General features: G+C 37.3%; 1 protein-coding gene across 5 annotated transcripts in view; it reads right to left on the bottom strand.

Moving 5' to 3' along the window:
- tex2 (testis expressed 2) overlaps nucleotides 1-18,753 on the bottom strand; it is a 60,144-nt gene that overhangs the window by 16,865 nt on the left and 24,526 nt on the right. For 4 of the 5 annotated variants that reach the window (XM_084416868.1, XM_084416871.1, XM_084416872.1 and 1 more), the window contains exons 2-3: nucleotides 7,879-9,406; nucleotides 653-853 (exon numbers count right to left, since the gene is read on the bottom strand). In XM_084416868.1, the coding sequence (XP_084272994.1) occupies nucleotides 653-853; nucleotides 7,879-9,381 (1,704 nt within the window). In that variant the 5' untranslated portion in view covers nucleotides 9,382-9,406. Of the gene's footprint in view, nucleotides 1-652; nucleotides 854-7,878; nucleotides 9,407-11,896; nucleotides 12,013-18,753 lie in introns of those variants that run through there. The other variant, XM_084416869.1, reaches the window with a different exon arrangement.

Raw genomic sequence — 18,753 nt, 5'->3', positions numbered from 1 at the left:
GCAATTCTGACTTTATAACACGCAATTGCGACTTTATATCACACAATTATGACTATATATCACACAATTGTGACTTTATATCATGCAATTCTGACTTTATGACATGCAATTGTGACTATATCACGCAATTGTGACTATATATCATGCAATTCTGACTTTATAACACGCAATTGTGACTTTATAACACACAATTCTGACTTTATAACACGCAATTGCGAACTTTAACACACAATTGCGACTATATCATGCAATTCTGACTTTATGACATGCAATTGTGACTATATATCACGCAATTCTCACTTTATAACACACAATCACGACTTTATAACACACAAATGCGAATCACAATTCAGAATTGCGAGATGTAAACTCGCAAATTGTGAGGAAAAAAAAGTCAGAATTGTGAGATAAAAAGTCGCAATTACCTCTTTTCTTTCTCTTTCTGAGGCGGAAACAAGCTTCCACAGAAATGCTGCATCAGAGCCGCTTAGATGCAAGGAAAAACACATTCCATCAATGAAACTTAAACTTAAACTTTAACTTTAACTTTAACTTTGGCCTGAGCATTATAAGCTCTGGGCTGAATTGCAGACATTTAACACTCAGGTCTAAGAGGTTCCCATCCACACAGGCGGTGCGCAGATGGACCCACCTTACTGTTGGTGAGGTCGTAGATCTTCTGGCTGATGTAGGAGACGTCGGGCTTGAGCTCGCTGAAGGTGGCCCGGCGCGGGACGTTGCGGTTGGGTTTGGACAGGCGCAGGACTGAGCCCTCCAGACGCACATACACCGAGTGTGTGAGCGTGGCGTGATACGTCTCCGGGTCGTAGCTGTAGATCTCGTTCATCCAACCCTGAGGACAAACACACACAACTAAACAAACGGGCAACTCACGCAATAATCAGCAGTATTGCAGGTTTTCTCAATCGCTTTGGCACGTTTATCTAAACAGTGTTAACATTCTCTAAACTGAAGCTCAAGTGTCACAATGGTTTGCTGGAACATCACAACTATGACCCTTCCTGTGTGTAACTCATTACAAGTAATTTGAGGCATGTAATCAGATTACTTTTTCAAAAAAGTAAGCTCTCGTCCCCATGTTGAGACAAATCGAAGTGCAGAGGCGTTGTGTGTGTGTGTGTGTGTGAACATGATGGTTATTGTCGTTCTAGATCAATCCTCTATATGTTCAATAAAACATGCATTTAATCTCACTTTATCGACCAATGTACTTGCTTCTGACCTTCGATGATTTAGTTAAACCATAAGCAAACATGACAATAGCTTTTTTGTTTTTATTGGTAAAGTAAGTGTTAAACTTTTTTTTCTCCTGCATCTTATTCTTCTGCTTATTATTTCACTTTTGGTGTGAAAGGGTCTTTACATTTGCCCAAAAATATTACTTTTTTTGTTATAAAAAAAAGTAACGTAACGCATTACTTTTCTAAAAAAGTAACTAAGTAGTGCAATTAGTTACTTTTAAAGGAGTAACGCAATATTGTAATGCATTACTTTCCAAAGTAACTTTCCCCAACACTGTCTATGACCCCAAAACAAAGATTTTGATCACTAAATGCAACATTTTGCATGCGATGAAAGAATGTTTAGAAGTTGTGAAGAGTTTGACAGTTTCACTGAGAATCAACTCATCAGTTTTGATCAACAAGCAATGTGTGTTTAGTCATTGTGCAAATTGTAAATAATTGTACTTACTCTTTTGCACACGTGCCAAAACACGTGCTTAAATCACATGTGTGCAAAAGAGTAAGTACAATTATTTAAGAAAATCAAATCTGATGTGAACAAGAAACTAATTGTTCAGAGATCAGAATTAATTTTGAGAAAATAAATAAAATAATTCGACAATTGAGCCAAAGCGGGACCAAGAACACCCTACAGCTTCCACCTTCTGAGAAATTAAACATGGCAAGTGGACAATCAAACACACAAAAACATTGTTAAAAAAAAAAAAAAAAAAAAAAAAAAAATGCAAGGAGTGGTTTCGAATCCCCCCAAAAATCTATTTGAAATCCATTTTTGCCAAATATAAATTATAAGCGATTCATTTTTCTCAGAGAAAATTATATGGTTGTGTTCAGTTTTGGACATTTTTGTATTAAACACTTTAACTGAAATTGTGAAATCTAAATAAAGGATTATTTAATAGCTCGTATGAAAACCACCCGACCATAATATGGTGAAAACTAAACAAACAATACCACAGAAAAGCATCGCTTGAACTAAATTAATCTCAGCTCTGTTAAATAAATAAAATATGAGCTAGAGCTGTGCTGGCTTTGTTAACCGAAGGATAGGCAGACAGTAGTGTTAATATTACCCAGCACACATCACTCTCTTCAGCTCAATCCGCCAGTTTAAGACTCAAAAAATTAGCGCTTCAACTGAAAAAACAACCAAACTTTCCCTGGTTTGTTTGTGATTAAAGTTAAAGGCCCATTCACACTGAGAACGAAATACTAACAATACTTCCACAACTACAGTAACTCTGTTACTACTAACTATTATCCCAGCAGGAGATAACGCTCTGTTTATCCTGTGTTCTGTCAATATAACTAGCTTTAAAGTTGGATGGACTTTGATCGTTTTTATCATAAATACACTCTAACGTCAGTACTTGACATTCTGTCTAGAGCGAACGTTAATCGTCTGGCGTATAATAAACCCAACCAACGAATCTGACAATATCTATCAGGTTAAGTAAATATGATGAATAGGCTAATATAATGCATAATGTGAAACGCTTCTCGAGTTCATTTCTCTGGCGAACGACACTAAACGCCTGAGGCACATGTAATGCTATACGTGAGATATTCATAACGGTTTTATTGATATCTTTCCACAGTTGAAACACTGGTTGAGAGATGTAAACATACCGATCATCGTCTCTTTCTCTCTTCTGTGTGTTTTACTGTTAGCAATCAGCATTACATTACCGTGCGCCTCCTTCTGGATCGCTTGTGACTGACTGTATTCACTGAGGAATAAAAGCTGTATCATATACTTGGATATTTATGAGCAATATTACACTCATAGCCATGCGAAACGGCTCTATATCAGACTATTTTATGTGAAAATATTGTTTTATCGATAAAATTAAACACTAATAATTTCACATATATTGCCTTTCAATAATTCAAGCACTTTTCAAGTACCTTTACATAAAAGTTTAAGGGTTTTCCATTTCAAAACGTCAAATTCAAGCACTTTCCAGTGCATGTGTGTGTGAGTGCAAGCTGTTGAAGCTCCGCCCCCTGTGCCGGGAGCAGCAGCTCATTTGCATTTAAAGGGACAGACACAAAAACAGTGCGTTTTTGCTCACCCTCAAAAAGTGACAACTTTAACATGCTGTATAAAAATATCTGTGGGGTATTTTCAGCTAAAACTTCACACACACACACACACACACACACACACTCTGGGGACATCAGAGACTTATTTTATATCTTGTGAAAAGGGCATTATACCACCCCTTAAAAGACTAATTTCACATTTATTGTCTTTCAATAATTCAAGCACTTTTCGAGTACCTTTTCATAAATATGGCTGTTTTCAAGGGTTTTCCAGGACTTAAGTCAAAAAAGTCAAATTCAAGCACTTTAATCACCTTGTACGAACCCTGGTAACTTCCGCAAACTGGCAAGCAGAAGTTAAATATGTGCAGGTTAAGTTAATTGAGCCAAAATCATCAACTGTAAATGAAATATATATATGTAGTATATGTGAAATATACATAAATGAAATATGTAAATGAGCTATATCTATATCAGACACCCTAGTTAATACTGTTAATCGTTCATAAACACTTTTTCAGGGATTTTCCTGCACTGAAGCATCAGCAACATCCAACATGACCTGATGCAACAGTCAAACCCCAAGGGCTGCTATTTAATCACATGAATAAAAAAGACATGCGATGCTCGTCTAGCAGGTGTAGTACAACACGGATCAGGGCATGTGGCTGATGAGAGCGCTTTATCATCATGAAAAGGTGCCTTAACAAACTACAGCCAGATTAGTGCCTATCCTACACTATTATCATTGGAAGCAAACAAGTAGACTACATTTTAAATGAGTTTCCATGTAAATCATTAGCTTAACTGAGAAGAACGCTATAATAGGGCTTTTGGAGGGGGGTTTAAGGGCAACTTTTGTATGATTACAGTGTCGGGATAAGTAAACTAACAATGTGTACTCTTTCCCCCATGATACGTCAATAATATTCAACTGACGGCTATATATAAATGAACTAAATTAATAACTTTTTTACAACAGAAATGAACCATCACTGAACTTGGATTGTGACGCTATTTCTTTCTAGACACAAACTTTGTTGCATTAGCCTATTTTCCTGTTATCTCTGTAAAGCTGCTTAAATAAAGGTGGCTCGACTTCCATCCCGGAATCCCAGTCTATTTATGCAAAACTCGTCTAAAGTCCACTGGATGACGCAAGACACAAAACTTTTTATAGCTGTCTAAAGTCCACTGGATGAGGCATTTAGCTTTATAATACAGACATCGCAACAATACAACGCTGGTTGAAAATCTGCAAAGGTGTCCTTTAAATGTCAATATAAGCACTGAGTTAATGCCTTTTCATAGCCTAAATACTGTTGTTTCAATAAATTCTGTTTATTTTATTTTCTTACTTAGTATTTTTGTCTTGTTTCCAGTCCAAATGTTTAAAAATTCTTAAATCAAGATGCATTTACTAGATGAGTAAAATGACATAAGATATTAAGTCTTGTTTTCGGGGGGAATTAATCAAAATTAAGTGAGTTGATGCTTAAAAAAAAAGCAAAATGATCTGCCAATGGGGTGAGAAAAATAATCTTAATTTAAACAGAAACAAGATTATTTTTCTAACCCCAATAGTAGATCATTTTGCTTGTTTTCAGCAAAAACTCACTTAATTTTGATTAATTCCCCCCAAAAACAAGACTTAATATCTTATGTCATTTTACTCATCTAGTAAATGCATCTTGATTTAAGAATTTTTAGACATTTGGACTGGAAACAAGACAAAAATACTAAGTAAGAAAAGCATTTTTTGTAGTTATTTTTTAATGACACTATTCTAATGAACTGAAGTCAGTAGATACTTAGATAGTTATTCAGCAAACTCATGATTTTTTAGCACTTCTACGAGCAGTAATACTTTAACTTAGATAAAAAAAAAAAAAGAAAGTCAGTGCTCTATCCACCTCTGCCTGAAAGTGATCCCATGACATCCTTCCTTCATGCCATTATCCTTATAGTTGTCGTTATCCTCGAGTCTTAGAGTTAAAACTTTATGGTTATGGTTATCATTCTTGGTGTGAAAGGACCATTAGACTCTCTCAAATCCACCCAATATTTTGATATTTCATTTGCTCAGGGAATAACTTCTGTCCACATTCTGAACGGGAAACCATGCCACAAGATATTGTTTTTATATTAGCAAAAAAGCAACAATCATAAATAAATTATGAGGCAGAATGCATGCGGTCTTGAGTAATCTGATAACTAGGGATGCACCGATATGAACATTTTGGCCGATACCGATAACCGATAATTCTTTATATTTGAAAGCCAATAACCGATATATTGGCCGATAAATCTAAATCCAAATTTATATATTATTTTTGAGAGCCTGATTACAAAAACAGAAGTCTCTCCATTAAATCCATGTCCCAAACACACAATTATAATGATGTTCTCATGATAATTCTATGTAGCCGATATGTTGCACTTTACTGTATTTTCCTTTTTTGAAGTGATTTCAATCATATTGCAAGCAATTCAAAACCATCATGTTGAACAGTGCGCATCTGAAGTGTCTCAGCTGAAGGAAATAACACATCTTTAACACATCGGCTTTAATATATCAGATAAATGTTCTTATCGGGCCGATAACGATAACATTAAAAATGAACCGATATCGTCCGAAACCGATATGGTGGCCGATATATCGTGCATCCCTACAGATAACACTGCACTATATTGGTCTTTACATCTAAATATATAAAATCATGCGTCGAGAGAGAGACCCAGTGTGCGAGAGAGTGAGTGAATCAAGTTTCAGTTTACAGTAACTGTGTGTAAGCTAAAAAAGCAAGCAACTTGAATTCCTCCTGGGTTTTAGGGACTACTATAGACAGACTAAATATTCTTTTTGTTTTCATTGCTATTATTCTGCATTTTTTTGGGTTATATTAGCATTTGTAGAGGCACTTATATAATTGGTATGAACAAATAACTCAATGAGAACACGTGAAATGCATAGTGAATTAACAAAAATATTGGCAACCTGCCAGGTCAAAAGTTTTCGATCGGTATGATTTTTAATGTTTTTGAAAGAAGTCTCTTCTGCTCACCAAGGCTGCATTTATTTGATTAAAAAATACAAGAAAAAAAACAGTAATATTGTGAAATATTATTAAAATGTAAAATAACTTTAAAATATAATTTATTCTTGTTTTGGATGAATTTTCAGCATCATTACTCCAGTCTTCAGTGTCACATGATCCTTCAGAAATCATTATAATATGATGATCTGATGCTCAAGAAACATTTATTATTAGTGATGCTCCGATCAGCATTTTTGGGGCCGATCACCGATTACCGATCACCAAAATCATGATCTGCCGATTGCCGATCACTGCCGATCACAGAATGGAAATATGCTAGAGTCAAGAAAATCTTGAAGAACCACCAATATTTATTTAATTGTAGTTAGAAAACAAGATAACATAAGGCTACTGTAGGCCACCTTTTCCAAATAAGGCACAGTATAATTTTTCAAAACAAAGAGGGGTCAGGCAGACTACAATGGATGTAGTTGAGGAACTAACTACATCAGATCCAAAAAATAAAATAATGACAATGACATTTGAGGTTATTAAAACAGTAAGTCCCGCCCCTCGACTGCCAAAAATAAAAGTGTTCGAGCGAGCAAAATCAGCAGGCGAGAGGAGATCAAGCGCGAGAGTGTGGGGAATGATCATGCGCGCGCGCGAGGGCAGAGATGTCATGCGCCCGCACAGGGTTTGAATGAGCTCGCGAGTTCCCGTTTCCTCGCGCGTAGATCTGTTATCCTCTCGCGAATGTCATTTACCGCGCGCGCCAGCATCAGTTGTGCGCTCGTTTATAATTGCCATTGAATTGCCGTCATAGGAGAACTCATTTTGCCACTGTTAAGCAAGCTCTGCTCTGCTCTGCTGTTGTGTTGCCGCGCAAGCGGAAAAGTTGCGCGAGTTATTTACGTCACGTGATCGGCTTTTTTGATCGGCGCTTTTGGGGGTTGCCGATCAAGCTATTTTTTGCCAATATCGGCCGATCATGATCGGCGGCCGATCAATCGGAGCATCACTATTTATTATTATTATTATCAATGTTAAAAACTGTTTTCAGGATTCTTTGATGAATAGAAAGTTCAAAAGAACAGCATTTATCTGAAATAGAAAGCTTTTGCCACATTAAACACTACCGTTCAAAAGTTAACAGTTAAGACATATATAACGTTGCAAAAGATTATATTTCAGATAAATGCTGTTCTTTTAAGCTTTCTATTCAAAGATTCCTGAAATAATAATAATAATCCAACCGTTTTCAACATTGATAATAATCATAAATGTTTCTTGAGCATCAGATTATCATATTAGAATGATTTGTGAAGGATCATGTGACAATGAAGACTGGAGGATGATGCTGAAAATTCATCCAAAACAAGAATTCTTGTATTTTTTAATCAAATAAATGCAGCCTTGGTGAGCATAAGAGACTTCTTCTAAAAAAACAAAAAAATCGAACCGATCAAAAACCTTTGACCAGCAGTGTACATTTCCAGCTTTTCAGAAGGATCTTTAATGGGCCTCACCTTGTGTATGGCAGGTTCGGTGATATCCAGAGGAACCCGGTTCCAGTTCTCTCTTCTGTTCCAGTTGCTGTTACGACCCCACGAGGGCCTTCGCCTGGCCGACAACCACACCATCAGGATCGCCAGCATGAACCCCGCCACCACTCCCGTCAACACCCAACACACATAGGCCGGCAGCGGCAGCACAAAGTAACCGTAAACCATGGCTATCAGCAGAATCAATCTGTTGTGGGGGACTCCCGGAGGCTCGTCTTCCTCCTCGTCCTCCTCGCCTCCTTCGGTCGGTTCCTCGCTGCTCCCTCGTCGGGCTTGAGATGAGTGAGGTTCCTCCCCATCTAACTCATTACAAAGCTCGAAGTCTTCAGGGTAGAGCTCACAGAACTCTTCATCTTCCTGACGAGCCAGAGCCGACATGACACATCGGTTTAATCCGAGAGATGGCGACCTGTGAAGAGGCAAGTCAACGCTCGCCCCCTCGAGAGGACTTTCCCCGTCCACGTCTTCCTCCTCTTTAATGCAGTAGTTATTGTTGCTTTCCGGGTGGCCGTTGAGAGCGGACAAGTTTGAGAGTTCAGATGCGCTGGACGAAAGGTTTCTGGATCGATAAGAGACTCCCGCGGTCGTGCCACCGGTTTCCTCGCCGATTATCTTGCTGAGAAGCTGGAGAGGCTCGTACATGACCTCGGATAGACGCCGCTTCGTGTCTTCGATTCGTGCCTCAACCTCTTGAACTTTAAAGAAGGAGCGGCTATCGGGAGAGGTTAACGGGGATGAGGGAGCGGTTTTGGAGTCGCCGGTGACCGCGGGAACACGAGTTTGGGTGAACGGCTTGAAGAGGTGCAGATTGAGGCGTGAATCCTGCGAGCGATGAGTCGAGGGAGACTCATGTTCGGGTCGAGCAGTGTCCGTGGATAAAGACTTAACTAGGGTTTTCATTAAATGTCGGTGTCTTATCGATTGGGGGGGGGCAGTGGGTGCCTCCACATCAGTGGAAAGAGACTTGACTAGGCTTAGGAACGGCTTGGAAGGTAAAGCAGAAGCTTTAGCTGGGGATGAAGTGGATGAAACCGAATGCGTGGAAGGTGCCGGTGCACTCGACCTTTGTTCAGAAGGCCATGAGAAGCTAATAAGACTAGAAGTGGACGAGGAACCCAAGCTAACGGAGGGGTGTGTGATCGCCAACGCTGAACTGTGCGTTTGCGAAGTCAGTCCTGTGACCACGTCCACTCCCAATCCTTCAGAGAGAAGCTCCTCGCTGGCCTCCTGAGCCGTGACTACGCCCTGATCTTCCGTTTCAAGGCCTGACGGGGAAGCCGCGAGCCTGTAAAGGTCCTCTTCCTCCTCCTCTTCCTCATGTCCTTTGGCAGAGAAGTGTATGGTGATGGTGTCCCGGGAGAGCGAGCGCTGGACCTGCAGCTTACGGGCTGCTGAGGGCCGAGGAGAAGAAGAAGATGATGTTTTGGGGTTTAGTCTGTCTTCATGGTCATCACCCTGACTGGTCATGGCACCACTCAAAAGAGCTCACAGCCTGTGGACACAGAGAAGAGAACGCTTCAATGTAACACACTCTCTTCATATTGTCGTCTTATTCATACTGAAGACAAACATACAGTTCAGCACAGTGCTTCCCATTCATTTCCCGGAACATTTTTACACTCATAAGCCCTATTCGGACGGTAATTGTTTCTCATGTAGACGTCTGTAAAAATGCTTTTGATGATTGAGCATTATTGATGAACACCTGCTGTTAACAAGCAAAATCACATAAGAACTACAAACTGATTTCAACCACAGCAACAGCCTCAAGCCCTATTCGGACGGTAATTGTTTCTCATGTGGACGTCTGTATAATTACATTTGATGATTGAGCATTAGTGATGAACACCTGCTGTTAACAAGCAAAATCACTGAAGGAAAGAGAAACACAAGAACTAAAACTGGTAATTAATCGGAAAATGTGAGATGTGATGTAAAATGACTCAGAGATGTGGATTTGGATGGCAGTTAAATCATCACATGATCTTGGTGTTTGTCAAGAAACAGCAGGTGATTCGGCCGGGGATTATTACGCAGGTGGAGGGAGAAAAACACTGACATTCTGGATTCATACGCCAATAAAGTCACAGAATAACCCCTTTAAATGTTGAAAATATTAATATTTTTCATATTCACCAAGTTTACAGCATTTCACTAAATTTAAACGTGTTGCCATAGAAACAAAGGCCTCACTGCAGTTTTCCCACCAAAATAAAAGCTTGAGGTTTAAATTTAATGACTTATTATTTAGTCATTTTAATATTTAGACAATTAATATTTAGTCTTATTTCTTCTAGATCTACTGTACAGCAGAAACAAACTTTTTTGCATTATTTTACTGTTTATTACTGTAAAGCCACTTTGAAAAAAAAATCGGTATTGTTAAAAGCGCTGTATAAATAAAAGTGACTTGACTTAAGTAATATTATTTTGACTGCGGTCACTAAACTAAACTTAAACTGACTGAGTTAAGCTGGATAATGAGACGTGTCTTCTGTAGAGTTGCTTAATGCTGAAATGAATTTATTTCATAATTGATGAACTTTGCAACATTATTGAACTGAACTAAAATGAATAATGACACTATTTTCTTCTCTAACTTTATTGTTAAATTGAGTTTGTTTCATAACGGAGGTTTGAAACATTGATATTGTTAATGAAATAAACTGAATCAACATTGGAATAAATTGAGCTGAATGATAACATTAATTGTGTTTTGTAGATCTGCTTTACAGCTGAAATTGAATTTGTTTCATAATTGGTACATTTTGCTGCATAAACACTCATTAAAAAGGAGGTTTGAGTCCACTAAATGCAATTTATTTTTCTTTTACTCAACTCCATTCGGACACTAAAGAGGTTGAAGCTCCCAAAATGCTCTCAAAGTGCACCAGATTGATAGCATTTAATTTTAAAATGCACAAATTGTTTCCCATTGGAGGGTCTGAGGTCCACCAACCATAATCTCATCAATCTCGTGGGAAACTACAGACAACAAACTTAAAGTGACGTTTCGCTTCAGAAGGAAAGACATCTATTAATCCACTGGGGTCATATAGATGACATCAGAAAGGATGTGTGTGCTTTTGGAGTGAACTCCTCCACTCATGGACTTACAGAGATATAATACACGTTTAGATTCAAGATGAATGGCGTGCTCAATTCCTTTTAAGTTTGATTTGGGTGCTCTTTGGCCCAAGGTAGAACATCTTAAGAGGCAGTGTAGAGAAAAAAAAATCTCTGATAGCCGAGGCACTCATGCCCTGAAGAAGGCCCCATGCCGCTACGCGTGGGCATTTTAAAGTTGTCCATTTAGGACATGTCATTTTTGCAATAAAGACATTATAATTAAGGAGTGCCTCGGCTATCAGAGATTTTTTTCTCTACACTGCCTCTAGAGATATAATACACTCATTAAATATGTTCATCACCCATAGTGAAAAACAAAAACACCCTTAACCAGTCAAGCCAGTTCAGCTCAGTGTTTCTCATTAAATTCCTAGTTTGTGGAAGAATATTTTACTCATAACATAAAAGATCTCTAACATTGTGTTCGGCACACTTGCTTTTACCAATTTAATCGAAATATAATCAAAATAAAAAAAATAATTAAAAAAAATCAAAGTTTCGCAGAGATTTATTGTTTTTTTTTGCATGTGTTCATTTGAAGAAAGTCATATACATTTTGACAGTCAATGAGAGAATTTTCACTTCTGGGTGAACTAGCCTATCCCAATAGATGACCAATTGTTGTCAGTACAATGTAAGGGTTTGACACACATTCATGCTGGCCTTACAGGTCATACTAGTTTACAACACCAGCTTAACCAGTTTCAGCCAGTAACAATATCACTTTCAGGTGAGTTAGAGTTGAGAACTCAACTTTTATTATTATTATTAGCATTATTATTTTGTTAAATACATCACCAGACCAAATCATAGACTTCACACTTTGACGAATCCTAAAAACAAAGAGACTCACCAAAGAAGAGGGTTAAATAAACCCAAAGCAACACACCAGTCAAAGCACACATGAGGGCTGTGAATGCGCAACCAGAACTAATGATGCAAACGAGGAACACCTGAACACAATCAGGACAGGAATGGGGAAGATGAGGGACAGGAAACTATGAACAACACTGATCTATCAACTTCAAACTAAAAGACATGGCATAATAAAAGACACGAATCAAAACGTGACGACGCACTTACATGTGAAAAGTTATAAGATCCTTAAGTTGTGACAACATACGGTTTTACATTGCTTTAACTCATCAAAATAAGTTAAGCAATCGTATACAAGATTCAACTCATTTTTTAAGTCAGTTTAATGTAATTTAAGTTGAAATAACTTAAATATCCAATAACACTTTTCACATATAAGAGGACATTAATCTATACAAGCATTAGCATTAACCCTAATTAGCATTAGCATAATCAAGCGATCGACTTCACATGCACATGGTTTCATTCAGTAGCATGAAAAACACTGATATAGCACAGAAAGTGATCAAAGAGACAGTATTAATTATTAGTATTTATTTCTTTATATTGGATTTATTTATTCTATAATTGTAGGTGTAATGTTTATAAATGGCAGGTCAACAGTTTTACTAGCTATTGCCGTCCTCGACACGAGGCGTCGGTCTATCTAGTCGTGTTCGTGACACCAAAACACACATTTCCGTGATATATCTTGTGTTACAGATGTTCTTGGATATTTAAGTCATTTCAACTTAAATTACACTAAAATGACTTAAAAAATGAGTTGAAAATTGCTTAACTTATTTTGATGAGTTAAAGCAATGTAAAAACGTATGTTGTCACAACTTAATGATCATATAATATTTTTTCAGTGTAGAAACTGATGGAAATAAATGATTTAAATCCAATGTGTGGCATAAAGTCTCGGAAAAACTCTAGGTTTCTATTCTCTGGAAGAAGATACATGTGTTTGTTAAGTCAATTGTAGGTGTAATGTTTATAAATGGCAGGTCAACAGTTTTACTAGCTATTGCTGTCCTCGACACGATGCGTCTATCTACGAGACCAAAACACACATTTCCGTGATATATCTTGAGTTACAGATGTTATTGGATATTTAAGTCATTTCAACTTAAATTACACTAAAATTACATAAGAAATGAGTTTAAAATTGCTTAACTTATTTTGATGAGTTAAAGCAATGTAAAAACGTACGTTGTCACACCTTAATGATCTTATAATTTTTTACAGTGTAGAAACTGAAGGAAATAAATGATTTTAAATCCAATTTGTGGCATAAAGTCTCAGACAAACTCTTGGTTTCTATTCTCTGGAAGAAGATACATGTGTTTGTTGAGTCAACGGAGGCAGACGAACTGCTGTTCACAGTTTTCCCAGAGGAGTGCAGCTCGAGAATGTGGGAATATTAATGAATATTAAAGAAAAGCTTCTAAAACAAAACACACTACTATATAATCACGTCTCAATGTCACGCTCGGCCGCTTCAGGATTATTGAGTCAACGTCTAACAACCACTGTAATTAATCATCACGTTTCCACTAATTACGCTACACTTATACAGTGTGAATGATCTCTGAGCTGACTGAAACTCATACGACTGGATGATAAAGGCCGTCTTTGAAGGGAGCGAGTCGTTTGAAGATTCCTGACGGCGAGGGGAAAGAAGGAGATGCTGAATTTAAAGCTGATCAAAGCCGTGAAGCACCGAAACCAGGACAGTAAAGAGACGAGACGTCACATCAAATGTGTTTCAACTGCATTTTCAGCATTTCAGATTAACTCTTTTATGGGTCATCCCTACAATCTATGCCTTTTGGGCTTTGAAAACTACTTTTATGTTATTTTATAAGCATCTCTATGAAAGCAACACGTTTTTTTTTTAAAGTGGCAGGTCAAACTCAATGACACTAGATGTATTATTCACAGAAACGTTTTTACGTGATTGACTAGGGCTGTCACAATATATCGCAACACTAAGATGCAACAATATGTGTTGTGGATAGTTCACCCGAAATGAAAATGTAAGTTTAATGTGTTTGAGATGTAGGCCAGGGATGGAAATTAACTTTTTTTTATTTCAAAATCTACCAGCCACTCAATGTTTTTACCAGCCACTTTCTTGTTTTTAACCGACAATGTGTAACTGCATGTGAAAATGAATACTACAAGATCTACAATACTTATGCAGTTTATTTAATCTCAAGTCTCAATGAAATACTGACATTTTCTCTTTCTCTCTTATATATATTTCTCTTTTTTACCTGGATGTGGCATTTGAATGATTCGTGGTCTTTTATGGCTTCCAGTTTTAGGTTTTTAGTCCCAACAATGAAACTAGGGCTGGGCGATATGGACCAAAAGTCATATCCCGATTATTTAGGCTGAATATCGATATACGATATATATCCCAATATTTTTTCCGCAAAGTGAGAGCAAATGTTCAGTCAAAGTCAAAGCCAAATACTGTATGACATGTCACAAGCAGTTTTATTGAAACCGCCTATTTCCACACACACAAGTACTGTCCCCCTTTACTTAACATAAATTGTAAGAATATGACTAATAGTAAAGACTAGTACTAATAAATAAACATTAGGCCTATGCTAAAGCTATTAAATAGCAGTCCCAAACTAGTTTTTGTTAATACAATGTTGGTATGAGCCACTAGAGTCATTTAAAAATATAAAAAATAACACAAAGAAAAATAAAGTGGCATTTTGGGGTTAATATGGAAACGACAGTTACCATGGTGAATACACAATATTAACAATAACTGTTAATGAACCATGGAAGCTGCTCCTGGTGAATAGTATGAAAATCATCCCTGCATTACTTTTATTCGGTGTAATTTACAACGTAACGGCGTTGCATGCTCGTAGTTTATTTTGCCCTTTATATACAGTGAGGCGATACACAGCGCGCGCCGCCACATTTGCGCGTGCAATTGAAGAGTGTTCGCTACGAGAACAGGATAACGGCTGACGTGACAGGACAAGAAAGTCCGTTTTTCTGAGGTGAAAGACTTTATTTCAGCGTACACTTATGTCCTCTAAAAGTGTCCGCCGTCTGTGTGAAACAGTATATTTTTATTTACCCGCCACGGTGGCCGGTAGGTGAAGCGAGTTTACCCGCCACAACACAAAATCACCCGCATTTGGCTGGTGGCGGGTGCTAATTTCCATCCCTGATGTAGGCCCTAGTGCTTTTCTGTGGCATTTCACAAGTATATTCTCTAAATATTAGAAGCTCATGCACATATTTCCATTTTGCTGTGAATCTCCGCTAAACAAACGGAACACAATAAAATATTAATAAAATTAAAATATACATATTGATAAAATATTAGTTACTACAAGAAAGCGTATTTTTATGATAGCAGTAACTCTAAGGTGACTATTGTAATGGGGTAATTAACCATGTTTTTTTTTTTTTCAAAAATAAAATCATTATTTATGTTTTTAGACTGTAATGTTACAATGTTAAAATGTAAAGTGATTTTAACCCTTTTTTTTGCACATAATATACCAGACCCTACATGGTTACATTCACTATACATGTTTTCATAGCCTTCATTATGAACATTGTTTGTAAGGCAACATTGAACAGGATGTGAAATAAATATATATATTTTTAAATAAATACAGATTTATTTATTTTTTAAATCCAAGTAGAATTATAATTTTTTTAAATACTGAGATATATACAATATTCAACCAAAAAATATTTGTCAGATGATTTTTTTGGCCATATCGCCCAGCCCTAATGCCAATTGTTGATATAAAATTAGACACACCTTTGAGTTGAGTTGCGGTTAAGACTTGTTTTGCTTACCAATAATATATGTATATTTCCACAGCAAACTTAAATCTCATCTTTCAGGGAGTGTGCTTTACTCCATTGCTTTTTTATATTTCTTTCATAGACATTTCTGAAGTCACTGACAGCAAATCACCCTGGTATCCTTAATTTACTGCGCCAGTCAGCTGGCAATATAATGAAGTATACAACAGAAAAACAGTTTTTTCTAACCAACTTATTGAAATTATATAATATTATAACATAAATCACATACTTGAGCACTGAAATGTGTGTATATAGAGAGTACATACAGCAAAAACATCTTAATCAGTATTAAAACTAATTAAAAACATGCCACTTGTGGCGTAAGATGTGAGATTTCTAATGAATTGCCATTATTGTTCAACTTTTTGCATAATGCCACTTCAATAAAAGAGAGACGGTTCACTCTGAGCTGTTTTTATGTAACCGGGAAGAAAGACATACGCATATTATTCAATATTATTATTCCCTGGCTTTAAATGCTTCAATGTTACGCTGTAACTTCTCTAAATTAACTACACAAAAATACTGCATGGTTTTATACTCTACTTCTAGAAAATTATGAGAGAGAGAGAGAGAGAGAGAGAGAGAGTGTGTGTGTGTGTGTGCTTGTCCAACTATCTTTGTGAGGACCAGTTTGAGTTTTAGCCCATTGGAGTGAGGACAAACAGAGTAAAGTGAGGACATTTTGGCCGGTCCTCACTTTCTGAGAGCCTTTAAAGGCCTGTTTGAGGGTCCAGACTTGGTTTTAGGGATAAGGTTATAATGAGGTTAAGAGTCGGTTTAGGGTCAGGGGTCGGGTAAGGCACTTAGTTGTGATGGGTAAGGTTAGGGTAAGCGGCTAGAGACTGCATTGTGTCAATGAATGTCCTCATAAAGATAGATGTACAAGAATGTGTGTGTGTGTGTGTGTGTGTGTGTGTGTTAGAGTGAGGTCTACCTCAGCATTACAGTGCTGATTTGCAGTACTGGCAGAGGTTCAGCACTCGCATTCAATTACTGTGAGCGTCCCGACTCCTGTGCCGATCTGTTATAGACACTGACGTGATGAGAACAACGTCTCTCACTCTCACTGAGCCATTATTGTGTTCATTTCACTTAAAAAATTATGGGTTATGGTGTATTTGTTGTGGCTCGTGTGTTTGTACATTCACCAGAGCACAGGAACACACAAATTTGAAGACTTTGGGGCTGTTTACACACACCGTCTTCAACTAAAAACGTAAAACTTTTTATGCATTTTGGCCGTTCGTTCGTTTACACGATAACGGCGTTTTGGGCGCCTGAACACGCAAACTTTTGAAAACGGGTTTCAAAGTGCAAGTTTTTTAAACCGGTCTCTGTTTAACAGCAAAATCGTGAATCTGTGAAGACGATGACGTCATGCACATGTGTATTACATGTTCAGTTTACGGTGTTTCATCGCCATCTACTGGCCAGGCAGCAGAATACAGCGTTTTTAGACGTTTTCGCGGATGGGATCGTTTTGACAATGTCTGTACGCGGAAAACTCAAAGGAAAAACTTCTCCGTTTCAAGCATATCGTCGTCGTGTAAACGTACCCTGAGTTTAAGGCTTAAGATTCTAGACCGGCTAAGATGAAAACACACTCAATCTCTAATGGAAGTGCATCCCAACTCACTCATAAACATAGATGATAATGAGATAAACTTGAATTTTGTCTATTCTGTAAAACACCTCCTCTTTAAATATCTAAAGTGCATTAAGCAACCGAAACAACATTTATCTAAACATCAAGCTGAGCGTGGATTGCTGTGTTATCCTCACGTTCATTATCTAAAAAGTGCAGGAGATATTTTAAATCCAATCTTCTAACTGATGGTCATCTTACACATAAGCCACCAGTGATCACAATAAGTCAACATGATGCAATACATCCATTGCTGGATAATCAGATACACAAACATGGCCCAGTAATTCGATTTTTCATAAAGAGACTGTTATCATTACCAAAACAAGCACATGAATCATGAAGTCGATTAAATAACAAACATAGATGGTGAGCAGATCTTGCATAACTGATATGAATGGATTCTTACACACTACAGGCACAATATCAGATGACGAATGCGCCGACACGGGCACACAAAATATTTTACACAATTAATTTTTTTACATCATAGCCTATATGACAGACTTAACTTCATTTTCCCTTTCGAAGTGATTCCAATCATATTTCAAGCAATTCAAAACCATCATGTTTAACAGTGCACATCTGAAGCGTCTCAGCTGAAGGAACTAATACATTATTTATCGGCCAATAATAAACATTAAAAACCCAGATAAACATTAAAAATTGGCATAAATCGGCCGATGCTGATATATATCTAAATGAAAGATGAGAGACATTTCTATTCCAAAAGAAAAGAGAATGGCTCTTAATTGGATCTCGTCTCTAAACCTCAGCACTGAAATTTTTTTATAAATAATAAATCCTCCAGCCAAGACTTTCTGCCCACAAACCCATCACACTGATTTATGCTCTTAAAGTCAACATGATACAGCATTCTCAATCCATTTCACCTCCGTGATATATCCACGATGCATTTCTAAGTGAAAAAAGAGGATTCTTCAGCAAGGAAATAATGTAGAACTGAACTTGATTGTATTTATCATGATTTCATTGGATGTTGCTTATTCAACCCACATTGCAAATCAGGTTTATTGGCTAAATTTACAGACGTTTGGTTGTTTGTAATGAACAAATCAAACAAAAGTAATTGAAATAGCTCAACACAACAACTGTTTCAAGTGGTTTCCCCAAATTCAACTGAAAATGCAACTTTTAATGACTTATGGAGTCTCAAAATTGTTCAATAGAATCCCTCACAACAGCGCAAATCTGCATAACAGGTGTTGTCTCATTAATCAAGGGCTTCATTAGTTGCATCAGGTGTGCTTGAGCTAGAACACATGAAAAACCTGAACTGGCTAGGTTTGTTGAGTGTCACGTTTGACTGCTTGTTAGAAATA

The sequence above is a fragment of the Rutilus rutilus genome (genome assembly GCF_951802725.1).
Source record: "Rutilus rutilus genome assembly, chromosome: 1".
Taxonomy (NCBI): Eukaryota; Metazoa; Chordata; class Actinopteri; order Cypriniformes; family Leuciscidae; genus Rutilus; species Rutilus rutilus.
The sequence above is the reverse complement of the archived record's forward strand: the minus strand, read 5'-3'. Positions and strand labels throughout refer to the sequence as shown.